Below are 21,507 nucleotides of genomic sequence, written 5' to 3'. Positions count from 1 at the left end.
TGACCTCCTCATTGCTAAGGCTGTCGGATGGTCTCCCACTGCCAGGCCCCAGCTGCGGAGCGCCCTCTTTCCCAACCCCAGGCCCCGCTGTAGAGTGCTTTTCCTGCCACCAGATCCCGGCTGTGGAGCATCCCCTTTCCTGACTCCAGGCCTTGGCTGCAGAAAGCCCCCTTTCCCGACCCCAGGCTCCCCCAGCTTCCTTGTACTCCTTGCTTTCCCTCTCCTCTGGCAGCAGCTGGTCACCCTCGCCAGGTCACCCTGCACTCGTGAGGTCCTGGAGCCCTGCCCTCGGCCGTCTCCACCTTACTCTGCCCTCCCCCGGGATCCACCCTCCCTACCCTCTCTGAAATGTCTTATACCCAGATCTGCCCCACCACGCCCTGTGTGCCGCTGCCTCCTGCACCCCTCCACTCCCAAGCCTCAAGGCATCTCCAGGGCCTGCCAGGACCCCTGATGGGGAAGAGTGCCCCCTCCTTCCTTCCGTCCACTTCCAACATATTGGCTTTGCCTCCTTCCGGTTCTCAAACCCACCCGCAGCACTCCCTCCCCATCGCCAACCCCCCATTCCCCTTTCAGCCCCCAGGTTCATATCTGAATCCTCCCCACACACCCCAAATTCCTTTCTGCCCCCCAGCCAGCAAGTTCCCTAAAAAAACATACATGGGCTCATGGAACATCCCTGTTCTGCTCAGAGACCTCCAAAGACATCCCAGCACCCCCGACAACACTGGCAAGGCCCCAGCGTGGGGTGGCCCCTGTGATGCTCACAGCCTCATCAGTCAGCACTCTCCTGTCCCCACTGAAATCCCAGGCCCTGGTCATCCTAACTACACAGAGCTCCTTGAACATGCCCAGCCTTTCCATGTGCTGTGCCTACCTCTCCTGGCCCCAGCCTCAGCCCCAGGCCTTTAACAAGCTAGCATCACTCAGTCTTCAGGCCCTGAGCTAGCTGTCACCTCCTCCAGGAAGCCCCTGCTTGAGTCCATGGGGTCAGCTAACCTCCATGGTGCCCATGTCAGTCATCTTGTGAATGCCGGGTCGTAGCACTCACCTGACAAGCGCTGTTGTCTGTTTCACCCCTAACCCCGCTGCCCCCCTTGAAGGGGGGGACCACATTTGCCTCCTGTTGGACTTCCTTGCCTGGCACAGGGCTTGACACAAGCAGGTGCCTAATAAACTTCTGTTGAATGAAGGAGAATCAAGGCTGTGCAGGTTGGTGTGGTGTGTGCTGTCTAAACAGAGGGGACTAGAACTGATCGGCTCCTGCCACAGAACTCCTTCCCTAATGTCACAGTGAGCTTGGCCCCCAGTACGGGCTCTGTGCCAGCCACGGTGGCAGCACCCAGCACCCTGTGCCAGCCGCGGTGGCCAGCACTTCCTCAAACAAGGCTCAGACAAGATGCGTGGTTTCTTAGAAACAGATAAGCATATTTTGGATGGGGAGTTACAGGTATTTCAGTTTTAATACACTCATGCAAGCAGTCATAAAATGAATAAAATTAAAATGGGAAATCCAGGTTTGGATGGTTACAACATGCTGCTCTCAGAACGGTTTCTGCAGAACAGGGTTGAGATTTTTTGTTGCTGTCGTTTAAAAAATTGCATATAAAAAATAAATTTAACAAGACCTTTTCAGCAACGGGGAGAGAACATGAAAGCAGAGAGAGCTGGCCATGAGGACCCCCGACCACGTGAGATCAGAAATTTAATATCAAAGAGTTTGGCCAGATAGCTGTGGAGCCTCAGTCACTCCTGGGAGAAACAGTGTTCATGGTTCTGCTCCAACCCCAGGAGAGGGGGTCTCAGGCTGGGGAGGAGAAGTGAGTCCACTCACAGGGAGCTGCTGATGAGGAACTGAGCAGCCTCATGGGGGCAGCATGCTGCAGGGTGAGGGCTGCTGTCTGCGCCCCGCCTCCCAGGGCCCATCAGGTGCAGAGCCTGGATCCCCTGCAACTGGTGGGGCTCATCTCTCCCCTCTCCCTTTGGGGATGGTCCCAAGGCTTCGACTCAGGGCCAACTATTAGAAAGTCCGACTATGGCTCAGACCTATGCCTCATTCTCCTATCCATCGTTACTAGTGAGAACACGGCCTTTAAGACATTCCCACCTGGCTGAGGCCAGTGTCTTTTTCTCGATCCACTTTGAACTTGAGGGAGAAGAGATATGACTGCTATGATTTATAAACCCTCCAATGTCTCATGGTTCAGTTTCTCTGTGGGGCACGTGCCATGTGCCGAGGTGAGTGAGAACTTGCCTGATCCTATACGTGGCTAACCAGAGTGGGGCTGATGGGCGCCAGGACGGATGCCTGTGCCCTGATGACTGGGCAGGGCCTCAGTGGGTGGAGATGAGGAAAGCACGTGCCCAGGGCAAGATGCTGTTTGTAGCGAAATCAACACAGGCACATCATAGGACATTCCTTCAGGTTGCACTTCACCTACACACTAAGAAACTGGCTTCGAGGCCGGGTGAGGTGTCTCATACCTGTAATCCCAGCACTTTGGGAGGCCAAGGCGGGTAGATCACTTGAGGTCAGGAGTTTGAGACCAGCCTGACCGACATGGAGAAACCCGTCTCTACTAAAAATACAAAAATTAGCCGGACGTGGTGGCATATGCCTATAATCCCAGCTGCAGGAGGCTGAAGCATGAGAATCATTTGAACCTGGGAGGTGGAGGTTGCAGTAAGCTGAGATCGTGCCACTGCACTCCAGCCTGGGTGACAGAGTGAGACTCTGTCTCAAAAAAAAAAAAAAATTAATGCCTCTAAGGGAACATTGACATTGACTTCCACTTATTCGGATACCCGTATGGAATGACAATTTTTAAAGTAAAGAGTATTTAGTGGAGCAGGGGTTAACTGGGCCCTGTCAGCAAGCCTTCTCTGGCAGTGACATTGCAGGTGCCCGCCCCCTCTGCAAACTTCCCTGCAGCGCCTGTCGGCTCTAGGGTGACCAGCTTGTCCCTGTTGGCCCACGACTGTCCCTGTTTTAGCACTGCAATTCTCACGTCCCAGGAAAGCTGTCAGTCCCAGGCAAAGCAGACCGTCAGTCCCCTAGCGGTCCTGCCAGGTTCTCAGGGGGTCCTGCTGATGCAGTTCCCACCCCACATGAAGGTCCACTTCTGGACCTGAGGAGCTCTTACACCAACATCCTCTCCAAGCTGGGAGAAGACGAGCGGCAACTCCCAAGCTTACTGGACCTTTATCCACAGACAAATGGCAGGGCCAGTGTCTCCTAGAACCCAACCTGAGAAAACTCTAGTTTAAGTCTATTCCTCAAAGACGCGGAGCTGGGCACCTCTGTACCAGGCTCAGAATCGGGACCCCATAACCGTCAGTAGGGGTTGTGAGGGCCTGGCAGGCTAGGGCGACTGGCACAGCTCTCTAGTGTGTAGGGCACAAGGCGCAGCACCAGGCTGACCAGCTTGGGGAGGTTGGTGGTCAGGGGCAGGTGGGCGGCAGTGGGGGTGGGCAGGGTGCAAGCGGGGAGGTGGGCAGCTGCCAGGCGAGCAGAGCATGGTGAGGGTCAAGGCAGACAGTGGCCGAATCCCAGACAGGTTCCACCTCCTCAGCTGTCCTAGAGGGCTGCTAATCTCACAGATGCCCAGAGGATGAGGAGCGCTGGGGACCTAAGGTGCGGGCCTGGAACACCTGCTGTGGGTCGGGCGTGGGCAGGGGTACATCAGGAACGGCTCAGGTGGGAGAACTCAGCGCCCTGCAGAGGGCTGCTCTCACTGAGGCTGAAAGCCTCCTGCCAGCTGGCGCCCTGGCCCTCCAACACCCTCTGCCCCAGCCCCAGGACGAACCAGCCACCCTGAGTCACCAGCAGGTTCCTGCTCCTTGCTCACCCGGTCCACAGGCATTGACCAAGCATCTCCAGGAAGCAAGCATGGCCCCAGGTGCTTGATTGAACCTGATGACAATGCCTGATCCTACTGAAATATGCAGCCTCCTGGATTCCGACAGACACTGTGAGCCACCAGGATGCTCAGTGTCATGGCTGAGAGAGACGTGGTGAGAAACCGGCTGAAACCCCTGCAGCTGGCACGTGGTGTGGCCAAGACCCAAGCCAGGAGAGGCCTCCCCGACATCAAAGTGGACACTGGTGGATGTGACATCTCCACGTCTCCCAGGGCCGTGCTCAGCACTTGACACTAAGATGCTCTTTCTCAGTAAATGTTCCAGTAGATGTTGAATAAGCTGAGTCATAAGTGTTTAATCAGCACTTTGTGTGACTACACAGAGCACTGTTGGAGGAGCCTAGACAGCCACGGAGGGTTTTGCTGCTGGAAAGGAAGGTGCTGAATGTGCCCCATGTGCCCCGCCCCGTGCCTGCACCTGCACCTGATAGCCACCAGCCGGCCAGGTGTGAGTCATCCCCGTCCCGCGGTTCACCAGAAGACACAAGCTCAGCCAGGTTTAGTGATGATAGGAACAGGAGAAAGCTGAGTTCCAATCCTCTCACTGCCTACCAGTGTGACCTTGGGCAAGGTTTGGCCATAAGTCTTGTTACCAACATTTAGTATCCTTTACTTGATGGAGGGATTGAACAGATGCCCTGGGAAGGAAACTATTTCTATTTTAAATGCCCTTCCAGCAATTCTGGAAGGAATCCCAACTAAGATCATTAAGACCTCATCACTGCAAAAATAGCATTTTAAAGTTGAACCCATATGCTTTGAAAGGAAAAGGTCTTTAGCCACAAACAGTTGTATATTTCTAACACACCATAAACCAATGTAAAAGGCAAACAAATCAGGAATGTGTTTTGTAACAAACAGGTCAAAAAGTTAGTATTTTTAATATGTAAAGCACTCAGAGAAGTCAGTAAGAAAGACAATGACAATGAGTACATATTTGTCGAATGAATGGATGGATGGGTGAACAAATCCAATGGAAAACCCTCAAAATAAATGCAATTACAATTCACAAGGAAGGAGAAGAAAATAGATAATACACATAAAAAACTCAGTATCACTAGCACTCAAATAAAAATTAAAACAATGACGTGATACGGTTTTCACCATCAAATGGGCAAAGTTCTTTTCAGCGGTAACATGCCATGTCAAGCATAAATCAACAACGTGTAAGGCTGCAGGTAGGAGGGTATCTGGTGCCGCTTTTCTGGACACTGTTTTGACAATGCCGAAGTCCTTCAAGACATTCTTACTATTTGGCCCAGTCATTCTGCTTCTAAAATATATCTTATGGGCATATTTTAAGACGTAGATAGAAATTTATGTGTAAAAAATGTGCAGTTTACCACTGCATGATGGTAGAAAAAAATATCTAACAGCTAAGAGGGGCTTAAGTAACTAACAGTATAACTGTGTGATGGAGAGATGCACAGCCATTTAAACACATTTATGAACCATGTTAAATGGTATGGAGGATGTTTCTAAAGCCTGATGGAAAACTGGATGTCAAGTATCATTTCAACTAAGTTTAAAAACAACGGACGCAGGGAAACCACTGGAAGGAAATACACAAAAGTGACAGACTGTTTCCTTCACCGGGTTTTGATTTCCTCCTGCGTCTCTGGGTTTTCTACAGTGAGCATGTGGGACTTCCGTCATGAAGAGAACGGAAAGGCATGCATGTGCACGTGCAGACGCAGACGGACTGGAACGCATGCTCCCACGCAAAGCAAGACGCCAATGTACAGTTTCTTGTATGGTGCTGGGAAGCTGGGACAAGGTGTGAGCACAGAAATGCCGCTGGCTTCTACCTTTTCACACAGGGCAAGCACAGTTCCAGCTTGGATTATTGCAACCTGTTCTTCATTTCTCAAATTCTAAAACACAAAAATGGGCAAGGGCATTTGACACTGGATCCCAAATCCACGTGCAGACAGTCAGCACCAAGCAAGTTTTTTTTTTTTTCGTTGTTGTTGTTGTTTGTTTTATTATGTTTGTTTGTTTTGAGACGGAGTCTCTCTCTGTCACCTGGGTCTGAGTGCAGTGGTGTGATCTCGGCTCACTGTAACCTCTGCCTCCTGGGTTTAAGTGATTCTCTTGCCTCAGCCTCCCGAGTAGCTGGGATTACAGCAGCTGGGATGCACACCACCACACCTGGATAGTTTTTGTATTTTTAGTAGAGACAGGGTTTCGCCATGTTGGCCAGGCTGGTCTCGAACTCCTGACCTCAGGTGATCCGCCTGCCTCAGCCTTCCAAAGTGCTGGGATTACAGGCGTGAGCCACCATGCCCAGCCAACACCAAGCAACTTTCCTAGCTTCTCTCCGAGCTGCACCCGAGGGTCAGCTCCCTCTCGCTAATGGGGCCAGCGCCTCAGGCAGACAGCTCCTGTCCCTCTGGTTGGGGACATTTCACAGAGTGGCACTAAGCTTTTGTGAAACATGGCTACATGCAAGCTCATCTTTCAGGACGGCAAAAAGATCCCTTTCTGATTTCAGCAATCTCGTCTGACTCCACCTGCCTTCTGGGTAGGGGTTCTGAGGCTTTCCCGTCCCCTCCTCACTCAACAGGCCAGGGGAATCTAACTTCGGAACCCCACTTCTGACGAATGCCAACCCCACCACCCACACAGGAACACGGCCATACAAAAGCCTTACATTGTACTTCTTAGATCTCTTACATCAGAGAGAAATTAAAAACAAAACAAAACAAAAGTCACACAGAATACACCCAGATCAAAACAAGAACACGAAAGCAGAAACCGATCGCTCATAGTTACCCCGTTATCGCCAAGGATATCTAATTTCTTCATAAGTTCAGAAACATTCACATCCTGGAAGAGATTTCCAACGTTCATTTTTGTGTGAGCTACAGAGACCAACCATACCAATTTCTAGGGCCACGGCCTTTCCTCTGGACAAGACACCGCGCTCTTTCTTTTCTTTTCTGGCCAAGTTTTGCGCCCAGCCGTTCCTCTGGGGAGTGAGGGAGAGAAGGCATAACTGCTGCTCATTTGCTGAGTGTTACACCAGCACAAACACTGCTTTCTAGAAAGGCCATGGAATCGGGTGAGTCAGGACACTGTCCCTGGGGCTGAGCAGGGCTCTAGGACACGGTAAACCCCGGGCCCTTCTAGCAACCACAGCCACCATCTACAGAACCTTGCTGCATGCCAGGCAGAGGGCCAGGCACTTGGAGTCTGTTCATGATCTAATTTCATCATCACCCCAGCTTCACGGTGTGGGTATTGTCATTTGGATTTCATAGCGAAGAGGCTAAGGCTCTGAAAGTTTACAGGCCAGAGCAGTGGTGGAACTGGGGTTCACACTCAGGGCTATACGCCAAGCCTCTGCTGTTTTAAACATATGGGTCAAAATAGAGTCACATTTGGTGACCCTTTAATAAATGGACAAACTGTGACTTTCAACACAAGGGGTATCTCATGAAAATCAATTCTATCCCAGCACTCCCCCTTTGCAGCTGAGCCGGGCACTGAGCGAGCCCTTGGCTGGCATTCAGCAGAGGCACCCCCCAGGCACGCTACCTTAACTCCTTCCTGGTGACAGAACAGCTGGAGAGCGCTGCTGTGGTTCTCGGGGAAGGTGGTGATTTGGAGGTTAAATGCTGGCGACCTCCTCTCTCTCTCCTGGGGAAAAGATTCGGTTTAAAAACAGAATGTGACCGGATTATTTACCACTTGCCATTTTCCCACGTTACTCAGCAAAAACCAAGGAATTCCAGTGGGCACAGATGTTACTAAAAAGCACGAGTTCGGACTAGAAGCAGCCTCGTCCATGAGCTACGACGTTTTCACGCCTTCCCACGCAGCAGTTCTCCATGGAAATGTGTTTACTTCTTCCCTATTCATCTAGGGAGAAATGGTTAACAGGGTACCATGGCTTTATCCATTGTGAGATCAAAACCCAGGAAATCACAGAATTACAAAATTTAAAAAACACAGTTGCACTAAATTTGAATAGATAGCAAAAGCCACCAACTATGGTTTATTACTCTGTGCCAGGCACACCACTCTCCCGTCTAATCCTCACACAACCCCAGGAGGCAGTCTCATTGCTTTCATTCTGTAGACAAAGAGAAGGTGGTGGCCCAGGGAGGCTGTGTCTGAGGTCCCACGCTAGCAAGCGGCAGGGCCAGGACCCCAAAGGCTGACTTTCTTTCTTTTTCTTTCCTTTTTTTTTTTTTTTTTTTTTGTCTTTTAGAGGGTGTTCTGTTCTTGTCGCCCAGGCTGGAGTGCAATGGCACAATCTTGGCTCACTGCAACCTCCACCTCCCGGGTTCAAGTGATTCTCCTGCCTCAGCCTCCCAAGTAGCTGGGATTACAGGCACACGCCACCACACCGGGCTAATTTTGTATTTAGATTTTTTTTCTTTTTCAGTAGAGACGGGGTTTCACCATGTTGGCCAGGCTGGTCTTGAACTCCAGAGACCTCGGGTGATCCACCCGCCTCGGCCTCCCAAAGTGCTGGGATTACAGGCGTAAGCCACCTCGCCCGGCCCCAAAGGCTGACTTTCTGTTCTTTCCAATACAATCTGCCAATACCATTCACAATTTTTTTTGAACCACACAAACACAACAAGTGATCATTCTACCCCTGCCTTAGACTTACAGCAAAGCTCAATTAATTACTAAGGGAGGAAGAAGAGCAAGCCTTTTCCCAGAAGAGGTATTTATTAATCATACATAAATGACAAGTTTTTAAAAGGTCGGGAAAACCTAATTACTTACAGGGCTAAAGCACAGTGGCAGAACAGGACTCAGGTCTCAGATGTGTTTCCTGCACAGAATGGACTTTAAACACTTTAGCAATGGACAGATTTGTCATGGTGGGGCAGCAGAGAAGACCTTTTCAAATTACACCTTTAAATCAAACTGCTTTAGTTTGAGCAAAGTTACGGTAAGGTAAAAAATAACACGCTTTGGGCCATTCTAGCAGAATCTAGCTACAGAACCAGTGGGCTTCTTGAATAATTCTACTAAGAGATGTAGCCAAGAGAGGCACGAATCTAGACGGCAGGGCTTAAGAAGATGCTCTGGGGTGAGACTGAAGGAAAGAGGGAGGGCTGGGCACTAATTCAATCAATTTCCATGAAGCCCTAACCTGACTAACCTAGATTTGAAACAGTCTAGTAAGAAAACCTTATTTCCCTTATTAGCCAAAATTAAAAAAAATAAAACAAAACAAAAACAAGCAAAAAAACAAATTTCATGATGGTTCCATTCCACAGATGCCTTTCTACCCGCAAATTTACTTAAATGGCGTCCCCATAGAAAAAGTGGCTCCCAAAACTCAGATTTTATATGAACAAAAGTCATTTTGAAGGCCGGGACTGGTAGCTTATGCCTGTAACCCCAGCACTTTGGGAGGCTGAGGCAGGTGGATCCCTTGAGGTCAGGAGTTTGAGACCAGCCTGGCCAACATGGCGAAACCTGTGTCTACTAAAAATACAAAAATTCGCTGGGTGAGGAGGTGTGTGCCTGTGATCCCAGCTACTAGGGAGTTTGAGGCAGGAGAATCACTCACAGTCAGGAGGCAGAGGTTGCAGTGAGCCAAGAGTGCACCACGCCACTGTCCTCCAGCCTGGGTGACAGAGCGAGACTCTGTCCTAAAAAAAAAAAAAAAAAAAAAAAAGCCATTTTGTTTCTGGTGGTTCTGAAGGATGGTGGAGACCATTAAAGAAAACTCTAGTAAACTGGGTAGTGCTTATAGAATTCTCATGAGAAAGACTCATAACAAGGATTTGTGAAAGGTTCTCTAACAGCGGCAGGAGTATTAACAATGACCTCACATAACTTCCAATTGTGTCGCACAAATAAAATGCTCATGTCATGCTGAGCCAAGAGCTGAGTCACTCTTGGTGTGAGAAATACTCAGGCCACAGGTCCCTGCCCACACGACAAGGTACACACGGTCAGTTCTAATGCAGACAGAATTGTAACTCAAGCCGGGAGGAGAAAACAAAATTGGGGAAGCCACAGACACTGTGAAGGTGCTCACTTTGAGGGTTTCACGCATGCAAAGGTTTCAGCTGAGAGACAGCAGAGCTGCGCCACTACAGGTGCTTAGAGAAACTCATCACAAACTTAAGTGATGTTTAAAATGCCAATGATTTTTCAACAGAAACAAAAAAAAGGATTATGAAGTACCATGAGAGCAAGGCAATACAGTAACACACCCGAGGTAAGATTTCAGCTGGAAGCAGTAAGACCATTGGTATTCTTTCACTGAATCTCACTCGGTGCATTGGGGCAGTTCCTGAAGGAACAGGATTTCTACATGTGAACAGCAACTGATCTCCCTCCAGTAGTTTTGAGGTGCAGTTTGAGTTGCAAATAGTAATTTCTTTAGTCCAATATTGCTGCAATGCCTGGGTCTGTATTTACTGGATAAAAGAGTTTGAACAACGTAACTAGTTTTCTTAAACGCCTATGCAAATACATCCTTCTACCCTGTCTTTACTTACCTTGTGTTTACCTTGGCAAATAGAAAATGGGCCCAAACTGGCATTAAACACATTCTAGAGTCAATTGCTGGCTCAAGTCAGACTCTGCTATTTCAAAAGGTGAGATTTACTGCATGCAAGATCACTTAAAAAGGTGTGTTATTAATTGCAACAGTGCTTCCGTCTGGGTGTGCAGAATGCGTACCCGGTGACTACGCATGCAGGAAAGAAGTAGTTATGGAAATGAAACACAAATAAAAAAGGCAAAATATTGCAAAAACAAATTATTTTATTAAGTGCAAAACAAGCCATAGGCAATAAATATATTAGCTCTGGTACATGTCCATAGACTTGGGTGAGCACGCTCTCCAGAACACATTAAGGCAGTGAAATTATTCTGAACATACAGATTTAAAAAAAAAAAGAAAGAAAGAAAGAAAGAAAGAAACTATAACATGTCCCCTTTACACATGCTTGAAAACATCTGAGAGCTTTACATGAATTTCAGTTTGGGTTCAAAGAGAATGTCTGCTCCGTTTGAGAGTTTACAACAGATAGAGTCTCTTACTTCGAGTTCTAGCACTCTGAATTCTAACAGCTCGTTCTGATCCTTGGCGTCTTGCATTTCATTCTTCAGCTGGTTCTCTTCCATTTCCAGTCTGTAAATCTAGAGCAAAGATACCTGCGGATTAACAGGATGGGTGGGAGCACTGGGGTCCCCTGGTCACAGGCCACCTGACTGAGTGGCTGGAGGGAAACAGAGGACCGGCCACGGAGGCAAGGGGCAGGAGAGGGCAGGGTTTGCAGCTAGCAAACGAATGAGGTAGGTGCTGCAGGTCCTTTTTGCTGATGCGGCTGGAAATGAAGGAGACAGAGGCTGGGCCAGGTTCACCCCTGCACCTCCGAGCCTGGCCCAGTGGAGTAGAGGCTACTTACATATTTGCTGAATAAATGAATGATGGGGAGACTGAGGCATGGAGCTATTAAGTCCCTTCCTTGAGGCCAAACACTGGGAAGCAAGAGTGCCACACCCAAAGCCTGTCCAGGTCTTCCCAACTCAAGCCCCACCAGATTCAGCCCGCCCAGACAGAGGCCCAGCCAGCTGCGGCAGGGAGGCCCCCTCCTGCTTCCCCACAGAGCTTGCAGAAGAAGCCGTAAAGGCAGGAGTTCCCTGAGAGCGCAGATCAGTGTGGGAAGCGACACTGCCTGCATCCCAGACCCAGCTGGGAGACGCTGGATCACTCAGCCCACTACTCCAGCCCTCACCTTCTGTCCAAGAAGGGAAACAGCAGCACCCATCGCCTGGCAGCAGCGAGAAGTCACTAAAATAACGCATGTACATGAGGGCTTTCAGTAAAGCCTCATGGCACCATTACAGAAGGCTAGAGGGGGGCCCTCTGCCAGGTGATCCCACCCCCGGGAGACCTTTAGAAATGGGATGAGGGAGTGAGGGTTTTCTGCGGCTCCCAGGATTTAGTGAACAAGACACCAAAGATGCTAAAATTCTCCCGAGGCCTGGGGCTGCTCGCTGTCCCAAATGCCCTTGTCCCAAATGCCCTTGAGAAATGCAGGGAAGGGAATGGGGCCACATGCTGGTTAGCAGCAGAGAGGGGGCTGGGCCAAGGACCCCCACCAGGGCCAGGCTAGGTTCCTCCAGTCCTGGTGCCCCAGGATGCTTAAAAGCTGAGGCCTAACCTAGGGTCTGGCGCCACTTACTTGCAACATCCAGAGACAGTGGACTGGAGGCTGCCAGGGGCCGGGAGGCAGGGCAGAGGGGGGACTGCACATGGGCAGGAGGGGTCTTTATCAGGCTGATCATGTTCCAAAACTGCATTGCGGTGATGGTTGTGCAACACAGCAGATTTACAAAAAGAATAAGTGAATTGTACACCAATTAGGAAAAAATAAGCTACGATTTTAATTCCAAAGCATTAGAGCTACTCCCCAAGCAGACTCTCCGAGAGCTCTGGAAAGTTCCACAACCAGAAAGAGAAGAACAGAGGCCCAGTTCCCATTATGGGTCAGCTGCACTGGGCTGAGATGGCCTGAGGATCTGCCCATGGACCTGCCTCAGGCGCCCACCACACTGGTGGTTGAAGGGCTCTGGACCATAAAGCCACAGCAGAGGCGGCCTGGAGCCCAGTGTCAGGAAGATGGACCAGCCCAACAATAGGCCAGCCCTCCCCATTTCTGCAGGTGTCTCCAGAGGATGAGGCAGCCCTCCCCATTTCTGCAGGTGTCCCCAGAGGTCAGGGACAGCCCTCCCCATTTCTGCAGGTGTCCCCAGAGGACGGGGCAGCCCTCCCCATTTCTGCAGGTGTCCCCAGAGGTCAGGGCCAGCCCTCCCTATTTCTGCAGGGTGTCCCTAGAGGACAGGGCAGCCCTCCCTATTTCTGCAAGTGTCCCCAGAGGTCGGGGCAGCCCTCCCCATTTCTGCAGGGTGCCCCCAAAGGACAGGGCAGCCCTCCCCATTTCTGCAGGGTGTCCCCAGAGGTCGGGGCAACTCTCCCAATTTCTGCAGTGTGTCCCCAGAGGACAGGCCAGCCCTCCCCATCTCTGCAGGGTATCCCCAGAGGTCGGGGCAGCCCTCCTCATTTCTGCAGCGTGTCCCCAGAGGACAGGGCTGCCCTCCCCATTTCTGCAGAGTGTCCCTAGAAGTCAAGGCAGCCCTCCCCATTTCTGCAGGGTGTCCTTAGAGAACAAGGAAGCTCTCCCCATCTCTTCAGGGTGTCTGCAGAGGTTGGGACCTGTCCTCCCCATTTCTCCAGGGTGTCCCCAGAGGAGAGGACCTGCCCTCCCCATTTCTGCAGGGTGTCCCCAGAGGACATGGCCAGCCCTCCCCATTTCTGCAGGGGTCCCAGAGGTTGGGGCAGCTCTCCCCATTTCTGCAGGTGTCCCCAGAGGACAATGCCAGCCCTCCCCATTTCTGCAGGTGTCCCCAGAGGACAGAGCAGCTCTCCCTATTTCTACAGGGTATCCCCAGAGGTTGGGGCCAGCCCTCCCCATTTCTGCAGAGTGGCCTGGGAAGACAGGCCAGGCCTCTCCATTTCTGTGGAGTACCCAAGGAGGATGATCTAAACCAGCTCTGCAGACCTGGTCCCAGAGGATAGACCACAGATGTGGCTTTGATTCCATGTGAGGAAGACATCTCTCCTCATGGGAGGTGTGCAGGGCCCGAGGCCCTGGTCACTGGAATGCCCAAATGGCACTGGGCACGACCCGTGTAGTCTGAGCAGGCCCGCGGGGTCCCAACTGCCCTGCGGCTCTGTGCTTCCCTGAGGTGGGGTCACGCACCTTTTCCAGCAAGTCTTGGTTTGTTCTGATGAGCAGCTGCTTCTCTTCAACCCACTTGGAATCCTAAGGAAAAGCACTAAATATGGTCACATTCATGGAAGCAAACAGATGGTCAAGTAACAAACTTTTAGTGAGAAAGGTCACTTTCTATGAAACTGACTATGGAAAGGTCATAAAAAATGACAGCCGTGATGTGTCCTCATTGTCCCTGTCAACTTTTAAACCCCAAAAAGAGAAATGGCTGGTTTGTGGGGCATCACTTCTCCACTTTGTTCACGTTCCCAAAAGCACAATGACTCCATTCTGTCAGTCTAATTAACAGAAACATGGCTCCAGGGTGACTGGTCCACACTGGCAGACCCTCCACGCATGCGGAAGGCTGACCTCATACCCCGCAGACTGGCCAGAGCCACACTGACATGCTTTTGTTCATTCCACTCTCTCTGCCTGCGATGCCCTTCCCACGTTTCTTTGCCTGGTCGTATCCTCTTGCATAAGTTCTGTGAGCACACGGCACCAAGTCCATCTTGTCGCTGTGGCACCCTGAGCCTGGCACAGTGCCTGTCACACGGGGACAGGGGGACTCTGTGAATCCCAGAATGGATGGATGAAGGAATAAGTAAAGGCATGGGAAGCCCTCTCCAACTCCCTCCTCCCTTCTCTGCTGGTCAGCCACAGAGCTGGGGCTGGGCTGAGGCCCCTCCCAAGCACCAGGCTGGGCCGGGCTCACTGAGTCTTGTTGTTCTAGGATGCTGAGAAGCAGAGGCCTGGCCTAGGGTCTCGTCCCAAGCACATGGAATGCACAGAAAAGGCGCTGGTTGCCTCCAGGCTTCTGTCTCCCTGGCATCTGGCACCTGCATCATCCCCATGCTGACCCATGTGTGGGCCTCACCAGGCTGCGAGCACCTGTGAGGAGTGGCTGTGCTCCACCCACCTTTTGTCTGTGGCATATTGTGGCCAAAAATGGCTGCAACACTCCCTCCCACCTCTGTGTGCACCCCCTTTGCCATATGACTTGGCAGCTCCTCCCAGCAGGTGATGGGGTCCATTTCTTCAACCTCAAAGCTGGGCTGGGCCATGCCATGCTCTGGCTACTGGGATGTTAGCAGAGGTGATCTGAGCAGAGGTTTGGACCATCCTTGGGCCTTGGGCTTGCCCCCAAACCATGCGGAAAGAAGCCAGGTGGGCCTCCCTGAGGTGGAGGCACCTGGCCGGGAGCTGGCAGTATGTGCCCAGCCTGAGCCCAGCCCAAACTGCTGATCCACAGAACTGCGTACAAATAGAATCCCTGCTGTTCTAAATAACTAAGTGTTGGGGTGGTTTGTTACTCAGCAACAGCAAACTGATTCAGCGTCCCAGGTACCAGCACTGGGCCTGGGATAGGCGAGAGTTCTGGGAAGTGCTTGCTGGATGAACGGCCACAGGCTCTGCCTCAGACAGGTGCCATCCTCCAGCATGGAGGGCAGAGCAGGCCACACAGAGAGGACCTACCCCCCTGGGGGAGGCTAAGTGTGGAAAGTAGAAAAGTTCCTCTTCAAAGTTTCCCTTCTTATGAAAGAATAAATCATAAGTGTTAAAAATAATAGTTTCTTTTTAAAAACTAACTTCCTTCAAGCCTCCTTGCCTTTATACTAATAACTCTTTGTTAAGCCCCTCCTATGTAGCTGTTAGATATAAGGGAATAAGTACATTCTACGTCTTTGTACTTTAACCAAGATATTTGTTGTAGACTTGCTCAAGCATGTCCCAGCTCGCAGCTTATGTCCCTTCCTTATTTGGAAATGTTATTACTTCTCTAAGTCTTTTCGCAAGCAACTTCCTCTTTTCCTTTGTTCTCTATTACCTTTACCTATCTAGAAAAGTTTTAACTTATTAGTCAATTGGGTCTAGCTTAGACTGGGAGGTCCAGTTCCAGCCAATGGAGACAGGACACAGCAGTAAGGACCCAATGCATAAGGAATAAATATCCCTGCTTTTCTTTGTTCAATGTGCTCTCGTGGCAGGACTACTGACAGGCAGCACCCTTTCTGCAGAAAGTAAAATTGCCTTGCTGAGAAAACTTTTTGTCTGAATGCTAATTTTTCCTTGCAGTGCCAAGGAATAAGCATTTACTTACAACTCTAAGTTAGTTATAGACTGTGATCAGGCAAGTTACAGATATGTGGGCTCAGCCTGGAAGAGGGAAACTGAGGCTAGCAGCCTCAAAAAAAAAAAAGCCTTATCATCTCACACCTGGATTTCTGCCCCAGCTACTCCTGGGTTCTCCTCTGTCCTCCTGCTTAATGTGTTAGGTATTATTATTAGCCCCATTTTAAAGATGAGGAAACTGAGGCACAAAGAGATTATGTTACTTGCCCAAGGTTATGCAACAAGGAAGTGGCAGAGCTGCCCTCTGACCCAGGTGGCCAGCTATAGCATGTGAGCTCTGCGTCACGATCCTACCACATGGAGGGTGCAGACCACGGTTTAGAGAAGCCATTCCAGAGGGCTGGGCACTCACATTCCCCCACGCAGTCCATTGGTAAAGTCTGCTGTGGTGACCTGCTCTGTGCCAGGCATGCATGCTAGTCGCTGGCCGTCCGCCTCCATGGGAACCTCAGTCTCAACCCCGAGCCCTGCGGCAGCCATTCTGAGCTGCCAGCTTTGCAGCTTTGCAGCTTTGCAGTGCTCTTCTGGAGCTGCTTCTGTTAAGCCGCCTGGAACCTCTTACACCCCTTGCTTCACACCCGCCTCCTCCCACTGTGTCCCACCAGGCCTAGGAACTGTGGTAGACCTTGCCTGGCCTCCTCAGCCCCCCATAGATGCCTCTCTGCAGGCAGGGGTGGGGGCCACCAGACACTCCGTCTGCCCACACCCTCCTTGGCACCCTCACTGTTAGTGGGACCACGTGACTGATGAATTTTGCTGAGGCAGCAGACAGCCAAGCAGAGGAAAAGTTCGAGATGGGGCAGTTCCAAGATGGTGGTGCCCCCTGCCCTGAATCCCTGAGAGGCCCTGGGGAGAAACAGGAGTGTGAACAGAATACACCTTGTCACATGGAGCCAGGGAGACGTTCAGGTTATGTCACCACAGCAGCACTTCTGACACAGAGGAGGCCGACCCATACGAACCTTCGCATGTCACCCCGAGAGGCCAGATTTCCACCCAGAGCCCTCTCTGGCTCCCCCACTCCAGGGGACAGGTCTAGGCCCAGGCATTGCTTTTCTGCTGTGTCTTACTGTCAACCAGCCTTGCCTAATCAAATGCAGTGGATGGGTAGGTGCAGTTGACTCTAACCTGAGCAGCACAGGATGAGACTGTTCTAAGACACAATCAGAGGCCAGAGGTGGGGCCTCTGCAATAACCCAGGGTTAGTCATGGGTGCTGGTTCATTCTCACAATTAAAATCTTGATAGAAAATGACAGCTCTTCTTCAGGTTCAAGTCAAAAACAGCTTTGATCACACCTTTGCTTTTGGAATTACCTCTTTTTTGTGCATTTGGCAAACAAACAAAGGAAAGGCCAAGTTAGAATGCCATACCTTGTTTTGATTTTTTAACTCGGCACACAGGTACAGTAGGAAGCACATTCGTGCCTGGGTTCTGCTAGTGTTTTTTCCTCTAGCGTCTCTGGAGCTCCTGATCCAGCCCCACAGAACGTCACCCTTGGCACAAGGGCGAGCCCCAGGGATACCACCAAGGGGACAGAAAGGCAAAGATTCACAGAGCACAGATCACTCCTGCTCACCTGTCCCTTCTCAACCAGTAACTTCTCCAAATCTTCGATTTTGGCCTGACACCTCAGCAGATCAGCTTGTAGCTGCTCCCGAGTCTGGAAGGGAAAAGACCAGGCAGTAAGCAGGTCACCTCCAATGGGTAACAGGGAAGCGGAAAGCGTCATGCCCCAATGCAAGCAATGCCTAGGGTCCTTATAGGCAAACCTTAGGAACAGGTTCACTTTTAGGAGCACATATTCAACCTTGGCCTACTAGAAGCATGGCTCAGATTCAAACACAAAAATCATTAAGAACAGAACAGCCTTGTTTGGTTTTACAAACCAAAACTTGCTTGGTTTTACAGGCAAGGAAAATGAAGCCTGGAGAAGGGACCCTGTTTTTGAAGGGGGTGAGTGAGCCAGAAGCCAGCCACACTGGGGGCCCAGGCCCAGCTCTCTGACCAAGTCCAATCCTTACTGAACCTGAAGTTCATTCAGCCGTCATCAGACTTCAACACGCTTGCACAATTGCATAGCCCCTGGCCCAGGCCCCTTATCACCTGCAGCAGGGGCTGCAAAGCAAAATACTTCAAGCACCAAGAAAGTCATATAAATAAGGGAAGTCAACTGGGTGTGGGGTAACAGGGAGTGGTGGGGACTGTGGCAAGCCAGAGGCACATGTCCCATCTCAGGGAGACACTGCCACCCAGCAACAGCCACAAGAAATGGGACGCCTGTTGCTGCCAGATGTTCTGACCTTTCAAGAGACGTCAGGAACCTGGATTTCTCTATAGAATCTCTTGACTTTTCAATGTTGGCAAGTAGATGAAATTTAAAAAGCGAAACAAAAATTATTCAGCCCACACAAAGCCTCACAGTTTCCCTCCTCTGACCTAGATGACAAAGATTGGGCCTTTTATGGTGGGACAAGAAGCTTCCCTCCCTGCTGACCTCACTCCCCCTTACTCCTGGCTCCCCACTACAGGGCCACTGCTGCCCCTGGAACAAACTCCACGTGGGCGTGGCCTCTCCTCTCTGCCTTTGCCATCAGATTTGCCAGGCAATGCCCCATTCTGGCCCATTGCCTTTAAGACTACCAAAATCCATCCATTTGTGGAATTCCCAAACAGGGCTCTGAGAAAGAGCACAGGCCCTGAGTCTGAGAAACCTGGCCTCGACTCCCAGCTCTGTTCAGCATCATCTGGGTATCTGAGGGCAAGTTGCTCAGTTCTGAGCCTGTTTCCTCATTCGGAAGATCAGATTAATTCCTCCTGCTTCAGGGGGCCAGTGTGGGGGTGAGATGGGGGAGGGGATGCAGGGAAGCACCCGTGTGTGCTCTCCGGGAGTCCTCCGCACTCCCAGGAGGAAGGGAGAGCAGGCCCCAGTCTATGTGACTCCCGAAGGTGGGAGAAGGGCCAGTGGGTGGAAGTTTCCAGAAGGCAGAGCTCAGCCCAGCCTGAGGAATGGCATGGCCTGGACTGAGGTAGTCACAGGGCCCAGAGTGCCTTGGTGGCTGGGGAGCACCCTGAGAGTCCCTGCAAGTGTTCTGGTGGATGTCCTGGAGGGCGGGGGGCTGGCAGCCCTGGAGGGAGTGGAGCCTGAAGCCTGCAAGCTGGCCAAGTCTGTGATTTCATCACTTAGTCTTAAATTCTGAACACGTGCTCTCCTCCAAACAGACGGCACAGGTGATGTGTAGCGTTGCTTCCTCTAACAGCTCAATGTTCCAGAGCACCTGCCATCACACCGAGGATGCAGAGAGGGATCTAGAATGTCACCGCAGCAGAGACCTTGCTATGGGTTCCCCACCACCTCTCAGAATCCCCTCTGAGTGTCCAAGCCAGGGTATGTCACACTTCTGGAAAGGACCTACATGACCTGGCCTTCGGCCCCTCCCTCGAGCCCTGAGGCTGGCTGCACTCACCCGGGCCTCCCTCTCAGCGTCCAGCGTGCCTCCCACCTGCTCCTGGAGCAGGGCGTAGGCGCGTTGCAGGGCCTGGTACTCCCGGGTCAGCTGGCAGAAGCGCAGGTCAGCCTCCTCTCGGGCTGTGGCCTTCACATAATGGAGAAGAAAACAAATAATCAAGTGCATAATTACAATAATAAATGATTTATGATTGATTTTAATAATAAACATAAATAAACACTTGCTATGGCTTTGAGTGCCAGGGTCAACTTAGACATCAAATGGCCACATCTCACAGTGCTGCCAACAGGTGCTTAAGGAGCCTCGCATTGCCAGGAAGCAACTAGGGCATTGGAGGAAAGGGCTGCCAGGAGGAGGCACCTCCTCAGCCATCAGCACTCCTCCCAGGAGCTCCGACCCACGGGAATCACTTGAGTTATGTGGGAGCAGGTGGGAGAGAAAGGGCTGGTACCATGGAACCAGCCCCAACTCCAGAAGCAAAGGTCTCCATTGTAAAGGGTGTCCCCTCCCACCCAGCACCTCCCATTCTGGGAATTTATCCTAAAGAGATGGCCGGGCATGGTGGCTCACGCCTGTAATCCCAGCACTTTGGGAGGCTGAGGCAGATCACCTGAGGTCAGGAGTTCGAGACTAGCCTGGCCAACATGGCAAAACTCCATCTCTACTAAAATACAAAAATTAGCTGGTTATGGTGGTGGGCACCTGTAATTCCAGCTACTCGGGAGGCTGAGGCAGGAGAATTCCTTGAGCCTGGGAGGTGGAGGTTGCAGTAAGCCGAGATCATGCCACTGCACTCCAGCCTGGGTGCAGGCTAGACTCCGTAGACTCCGTCTCCAAAAAAAAAAAAAAAAAAATGGCCACATAAGTGTGTAAAGACACAAATACGAAGGAGCTCCATACATGGTTCACAAGTGTGGAAAACGACACAGCACAAATCCCTCATCAGTGTGTGCTGCTCATCCATGGGAAAGCCCCACATGGCCATGAGAGAGGATGAGGCAATCCCATGTTCTGGTGCTGAAAGATGCCTATTACATATCACTGGCTGGGAAAAAGCAACTGAAAATCACGCATCCTGTTTTAAGTTAAACATAAAAGGCCCATGGCTGAGAACAAGACCCTAAAGGCTGAGTAGCCTAGTCCAGACCCCTGTGCAGGACAGGCTGATGGACTGTTGTGTGTCTCCAGCACTGGCCTGGCCCCTCCCTCCAGCCGGCACTTGGGCTGAGGCTGGTGGGCTGACGGGGAGGATGGTGTGTCTCTCCCAGCGTGAGAAAGGATGTCCAGGGGACGACCTGCAGAGGTGACACGTGTCCCCTAGAGTTTTGGCACAAGATGGAAGAGCAAAGAGAGGGCCACCTTGGGGTTGAATGTGCCAGCGCCTATAGCATGTGCCACATTTTCCTATGGCAAATAGACCCATAGGAGGAAACCAGCCTAGAAATCATTCCAGATGGGACTCCACAGAAAAGGCCACCAGGAGGGGACAAGGACAACAAGCAGGGGTGTGTGGGAGGCAGACCATTCAGAGTCTTGGGATGTGGGGGCGCAAGGAGCTGCAGTGCCCAGTCCCTCACCAGGAAGCTGTGGGGTGCAGCACAGGAAGGGGAGCTTGTGGAGACCTGGAGAAGTGCTGCCCCGCGAGGCAGCGCGATCCACCTGCACCTGCCGGAGGGCACTGCCCTGAGGGCCAGCTGCCCCGGCATATCCGCACCCCCTTCCCACTCTTGCCCTTCCCTGGGCTCAGAAAAAGCCACCAGGGGCCTGCATGGGAAGAGGCAGAAGAGCAAGGTAGGGAAACAGCAGCCAAGCCTGACGCAGGCCCTGGTAGGGAGCAAGGGGAAGGTCTGCACTGAATGAAGTCTGCTGTTTAGGAAATTAATCAAATGTGATTATTCCCATCACTGGAAGGCATAGAAGCCCACAAGGTCTGCCTGAGATGTAATCAGCACTCCTGAAAGAATTCACCTGGGGAAGATGAGTGAGAACGAAGCTGGTCTTTGCCCCCTCACGAATCCACCTTGCTCAAGAACCTGGCTATGCACCCAGATGGGCACAGGTCGTCAGGACAGGGTGAGGCGGTGACCTTGGGGTGATGGGACTTCAGGGCTCTTCACCTTCTTCTTTATATATTTTTGGATTACATGCTTTATCTTAGTCAAGAAAGCAATGATGCTGTTTCTGCCCGGTGGTGTGTGCGTGTGTGCACACATGCGTG

At 51.4% G+C, this 21,507-nt stretch overlaps 1 protein-coding gene across 4 annotated transcripts in view; it reads right to left on the bottom strand.

The window, feature by feature from the left end:
- The window catches only part of JAKMIP1 (janus kinase and microtubule interacting protein 1), a 175,858-nt gene that overhangs the window by 19,030 nt on the left and 135,321 nt on the right, over positions 1-21,507 (bottom strand). For all 4 annotated transcript variants that reach the window (XM_055385847.2, XM_055385846.2, XM_055385848.2 and 1 more), the window contains 7 exons: positions 19,287-19,415; positions 17,399-17,482; positions 13,673-13,735; positions 10,947-11,045; positions 7,461-7,562; positions 6,696-6,749; positions 5,729-5,794 (listed from right to left, as the gene is read on the bottom strand). In XM_055385847.2, the coding sequence (XP_055241822.1) occupies positions 5,729-5,794; positions 6,696-6,749; positions 7,461-7,562; positions 10,947-11,045; positions 13,673-13,735; positions 17,399-17,482; positions 19,287-19,415 (597 nt within the window). The remainder of the gene's footprint in view (positions 1-5,728; positions 5,795-6,695; positions 6,750-7,460; positions 7,563-10,946; positions 11,046-13,672; positions 13,736-17,398; positions 17,483-19,286; positions 19,416-21,507) is intronic.

Source organism: Gorilla gorilla, chromosome 3, assembly GCF_029281585.2.
Source record: "Gorilla gorilla gorilla isolate KB3781 chromosome 3, NHGRI_mGorGor1-v2.1_pri, whole genome shotgun sequence".
NCBI classification, from domain to species: Eukaryota; Metazoa; Chordata; class Mammalia; order Primates; family Hominidae; genus Gorilla; species Gorilla gorilla.
This window is presented reverse-complemented; position numbering and strand designations above follow the sequence as displayed.